Source organism: Hemibagrus wyckioides, linkage group LG20 (genome assembly GCF_019097595.1).
Source record: "Hemibagrus wyckioides isolate EC202008001 linkage group LG20, SWU_Hwy_1.0, whole genome shotgun sequence".
Lineage (NCBI taxonomy): Eukaryota > Metazoa > Chordata > Actinopteri > Siluriformes > Bagridae > Hemibagrus > Hemibagrus wyckioides.
The window spans coordinates 19,341,210-19,346,433 of record NC_080729.1 but is presented as its reverse complement, the minus strand read 5'-3'; the positions used below and the strand labels follow the sequence as shown (position 1 = coordinate 19,346,433).

Here is a 5,224-nt window from a genome sequence, read left to right as displayed (position 1 = left end):
CTTCTGATCTTTAGGAATTATTTGGTATTTTTACCTCAGCATCTCATTATTTTTTTAATTAGCCTGGATTATCTTATTATTCTGACTCAATATCTCATAACCATGACTTCATGTTATTCTGTCTTAATATCTCCTTTTCCATTTATTATCTCGTTCTATCATTAATTAGTATATCATTATTTTGACTTATGCCTCATCTCGTTATTTCTGAATGAGTATCTCGTTGTTTTTGTGTCTCATTATCCTGGCTCAGCAGCTCATTTTTTTGTCGAGAAATTTTTGGTTTTAATATTTTGATTGAATTTTCCAGTATACATACACACACATATATATATATATATATATATATATACACACTACCAGTCAAAAGTTTGGACACACCTTCTAATTCAATGTTTTTTGTTTAGGGATTTATTTTCTACATTCTAGAACAATACTGGAGATTTCAAAACTATGAAATAACACACATGGACTTCAGTAATCCATATGTAATGACAACAAAAAACAGTCAGTTGTTATTTTAAGACACGAAGGTCAGGTGTTCTGGAATAGTTCTTGCAGGAACAGTATTGTGAAGTGCATTTGCAAAACCCATCCAGCACCATGATGAAACTGGCTCACATGAAGACCATCCCAGTAAAGCAGGACCAAAACTGACCTCTGCTGCAGAGGAGAAGTTCATTTAGAGTGACCAGCCTCAGAAATCACCAATTAACAGCGCCTCAGATTAGAGGCGTTATGAAGGCTTTACAGAGCATCAGTAGCAGACATATCTCAATATCAACTGTTCAAACCAGATTATTGTGGATTTCGGCCGCCTTCAGCATTGTTTTACAATGTAGAAAGAAATAAACATCAGGAAACACCATGGGATTAGAAGGTGTGTCCAAACTTTTGACTGGTAGTGTATATATATATATATATATATTTATATATATATATATATATATATATATATATATATATATATATATATATATATATATATATTTATATATAAAACAAACCCTCAGCCCATACCAACAAATCCCTAGACTAGCATTCATGCAGTCAATTAATTCAGATAAAAAAGATAAAGGGTGATTGATAAATAGTTAAATAGATAGATTAATAAATAAATAAATAGAATGAATGAATAAATACATAAATAAACAAATAAATAAAAATTAAATTAAATTTAAAAAAAACCTCAATAATAGGGCATTATTTTAAAAAGTAAACAAAAGGGCACAACATCTTGTTAGAGACAAGACACCATTTCTCTAATCCATCGGGTATGTGTGGCGTGTCGAGAAATTTTGCTATACTTTATTAAAATATCATTCATCTGATATCATATCATCATAAACGTTATACTTTACATGTTGTGATGTCACAGTATGCTTCGCTTTAATGTATTCTGATCATGTTAAAATGAAAAAACTTTATTTTTTTCTTAGAACATAAACCCCTCAGAGGCGGCTGATGTAATCTGTAGCAATGTTTTAGTTAATTATTTAAATTATATTACACATTTACAAATATTTTATACATTTCAATTAAAAAAAAAAACTTTTCAATATTGAATATTTATTTTTTTCAAATATTTATTACTTTTTGTAGAAATTGCAGACGTTAAACAAAATTTGTTTTAATCTTAAGCATTTAAAAATAATAATAATAATAATTTATTTTAATAATTGATTTTTAAAAACAAAAAATAATTAATTCTTTGATAAATATTAAATTTTTTTTACACAAATATGGTTCACAAATTTCTGTGTAAAAATTTGTTAAAAACTTTCCCCGTTATATGACGTGTGGTCTTGAGGTTTGTGTATTTTGTACAGTTTTGGTGTTTTTATATCATTTATTTGATTTCATGAAGGGGTGAAATCACTGAGCAGCAGGTTTGATGGGTTTCGCACCTTTACACATTCAAACCCAAGGTTTTTTTTTTTTTTCTGGGAAGGAGATGAAGAGGTTACCTGCGAGCCCATTAACCCCGATCAGTCCTGCAGAGCTGGCGATGCAGACCAGGTGACCGTGGTTCTTATCCATCATGGCCGGAAGGAACGCTTTATACGTCTGAAACGGGAACAACGTCTATCAACTTTCTGTTCTAGATCTTCACCTGACAAAGGTGCTCTAACTTCCTGCAGGACTTGAAGACAGGAATGAAGCAATGACAGTTTACAGCTGCAGGAATTACACACACATTCCACAGCAGTAACTGTAATTAAAAACGAACAAAAAGTGAAAGCCAGGTCATTCTTTAACAAATAAATAAAACTTTAAGAGTGAAAACACTGCAGGAATAATGATAAAGACTGATATAAGAAGACTGAACTCTACAGCACCATACTCTGTGTGCCAACACTTACTTTTTATCCCTTTTATAGCTACATTTCATAATGTCAGGCAATATTATATTTAAAAAAAGGAACACATATATACCCAGAAGTGAGCCATGGCATTAACTTGGAGCGTCTTCTCCACCAGGCTGTCCGGAGAATCCATGAACTTCTTGCCGGTGACGATGCCGGCGTTGTTTATGAGGATTGTGACGTCACCGACTTCCTGTTTGACCTGGATATAGATTATATCAAAGAAAAAGAAAAAAAAAACACAATATGACTAAGATTTCTGATTTTTTTTCTTTTGTTCTGAATTTTTTCAATTAAAAGGGAATAGGTGATTGGACAAACATCAAGACTCATGATTCTCTTAGAGATTTGGTATATTACATGATGTGTATCATAACATATAGGTTTTTGAGGAACTTTCCAGAAATTCAGTAGAATATATATATATATATATATATATATATACACACACACATTTATTTAAATATATATAAATGTAATATAAATGCATAAATAAATAAATAATTAATTAAAGAAACATTTTTTCCAGTGGCAATTAATTTAATGTCCATGAACATAAACTTTTAAATGTAAAATAAAATCTTTATTTACATAACACTTAAAAAACAGGGAGGAGAAACTCTGTGGAATTTCACAATGTAAATAATTAAGTACAGTTTGTAATTTTAAAAAATGAGGTATTCTTTCTTAGGAAGCATTTCAGGACAGGAACTGCCTGAGCTCATACCTGCTCTGCCACTTGGTATACATTGCCCCGGTCACTGCAGTCCACCTGATAGCAGTGCACACTGCGAGCTCCCTTCTCTTTAACCACCCGAGCTGTCTCCTTCACCCCATCCAGGTTGATGTCCCACAGCACCAGCGTGACGTCCATGCTGGCGAACTTGATGGCCATGATGCGTCCGATTCCGCTGCCCGCCCCTGTGATCAGCACCGTCTCCCCGGCAATGCTCTTCTTCCCCACCGGCAGGAGGAGCTTCACGAAGGCCTCCAGAAAGTAGTAGACGGACAGCACCAGCACACGCAGGGTCTCCAGGAGAAAATTCATGCTGAATGTCACCTGTATGACCTGATGGAGGAGATAAGAGGACAATGACGACGGCATGGAGGTGAGGAAGCACGTACAGAGTAGAACTTCAACATTCATGAAGTTCACGAGTCTGTAAACATCAACGGTGGCACGCTGAGATTAAACTCCTGATCATGAGTTTTTATTTCTGGAACCTGAATAGAGATTAAAAATGGTGCCATTGTTATCCACCGTTTATCAGTCACTCACTCGTTTTCAGATTCATTTTTCTACACGCTGTATAAAACAAGATTTTCAGCTTTTCATCGCAACTCTAAACTCAATTTTTGCCAAAAAAAATCCCCTCAAGCTGCAAAACAAACTCTTTTTTTAGAAAGGTTTCATATTAAAACTTTTTGAAAATCTAAGAGGAAATTGCTTAAAAACACAGAGAACCTAATGTTCTAAGAGTCTAAACTTCTATAAAAGTGTTCCTCTATCAGAGAGGTTCCACATAGAACCCCTTTTAGAACCCTTAATTAGCTAATAAGAACCTTATTTTTAATAGAGGTGAGAAAAGTTCTGTGTAAAAGCCTACAACAGAGTGTTTCCTTCCCGTGGAGAACCCCTTTAAGAGGCTGAGAACCTTAATTAGAGAGTTTCCACATTTGCAATCACAAGGCCTAGAACCTTTAATGAACCCCCAAAGGTTCCCTTTTTTCCAGTTAAATGCCAAAATTCTGACAGGTTCTAGATTTTAAGGACAGAATAATGACCTGAGGTTGGAGTTTGTACCGAATGTTTACCGTTAAAATATTAGCTCTGTTAATAATTGATTTGTTTAGATAAAAATAGAGGGATCTTCTGGGGTTCTTTAAAAGGTTTAATGGAACAGTAAGTTCCCACTTCAAGAAAACAGGTTCTCAGTGGAACCCTTCATGTATATCATGATGTAGTCGTTATCATTATATATCCTTAGGTTAAATATTAAAATGTTTTTTTCTTTTTTGTGTTGTTTACGTTCAAGAATTAAAGACATAACAGAACATAAACATCTCGAGTGTGACATTTTTGGAGCAGAACTGTTTATTTAGAGAAATCACTAGTTCCTGAGATATCGCGAGAGTTGCAACATTTCAACGGACCGCGTTCAAGTATCGCGATATTTAACTTTCCCAGAGTTTTTCCTATCATACACAATGAATTAAAGCGTCCACTCTACACATAATGGCACAATAAAGATATTTCAAATCCCGTGTTTGTTTTTTATCTTATCTACATTCTGACCGCTGGTGTAATATATTTAGGAGAATATTGACTCATGTTTATAAACAGGAAGCCTGACCATGTGAATAGCGTATGTGTTATTCGTGTTATGCGGAGATATAGATCGTAATTCCACGTCCGTTTAAGAAAATCTTGACCATCGTGAATAAGTATTTAAGAGTCTGTGAGCTTACCTGCACCGTCTGTAAGGAGTTAACCAGTTCTGCAGCGATATTTACTCACTAACTCACTGACTCACTCACCCACACTACCATTACTAACCACATCACCAGGAGCGACCCGAGTCACGTGACTCTCCCTCTGGGGCGCGTCCTAAATCGACTGCTTTTCTTTTCAGTAGTAAACGAACAGGTTTTGGGGTGTGAGGGAATAATGACTTGATTTTTATTCCTTTGTTACTTCTCATTTTTGAGAAGTCTTTCAGATATTTGCATCTTTTTCACCCTTTAAAACTGTAAACATGTATTAAAATTAATGCTAATTTGTTTAGTCAAGCTTTCATTGTGTAGTTTTTCTTAGGTAAAGGAGCAGATCTGGAAGGTTCATGGTCATAGAGTGTTTG

General features: G+C 34.4%; 1 protein-coding gene across 2 annotated transcripts in view; it reads right to left on the bottom strand.

Moving 5' to 3' along the window:
* sdr16c5a (short chain dehydrogenase/reductase family 16C, member 5a) overlaps nucleotides 1–4,969 on the bottom strand; it is a 17,756-nt gene extending 12,787 nt beyond the window's left edge. For both annotated transcript variants that reach the window (XM_058418970.1, XM_058418969.1), the window contains exons 1-4: nucleotides 4,836–4,969; nucleotides 3,094–3,435; nucleotides 2,437–2,568; nucleotides 1,968–2,067 (exon numbers count right to left, since the gene is read on the bottom strand). In XM_058418970.1, coding sequence (XP_058274953.1) covers nucleotides 1,968–2,067; nucleotides 2,437–2,568; nucleotides 3,094–3,414 — 553 coding nt within the window. In that variant the 5' untranslated portion in view covers nucleotides 3,415–3,435; nucleotides 4,836–4,969. The remainder of the gene's footprint in view (nucleotides 1–1,967; nucleotides 2,068–2,436; nucleotides 2,569–3,093; nucleotides 3,436–4,835) is intronic.
* Nucleotides 4,970–5,224: the final 255 nt, after the last annotated feature.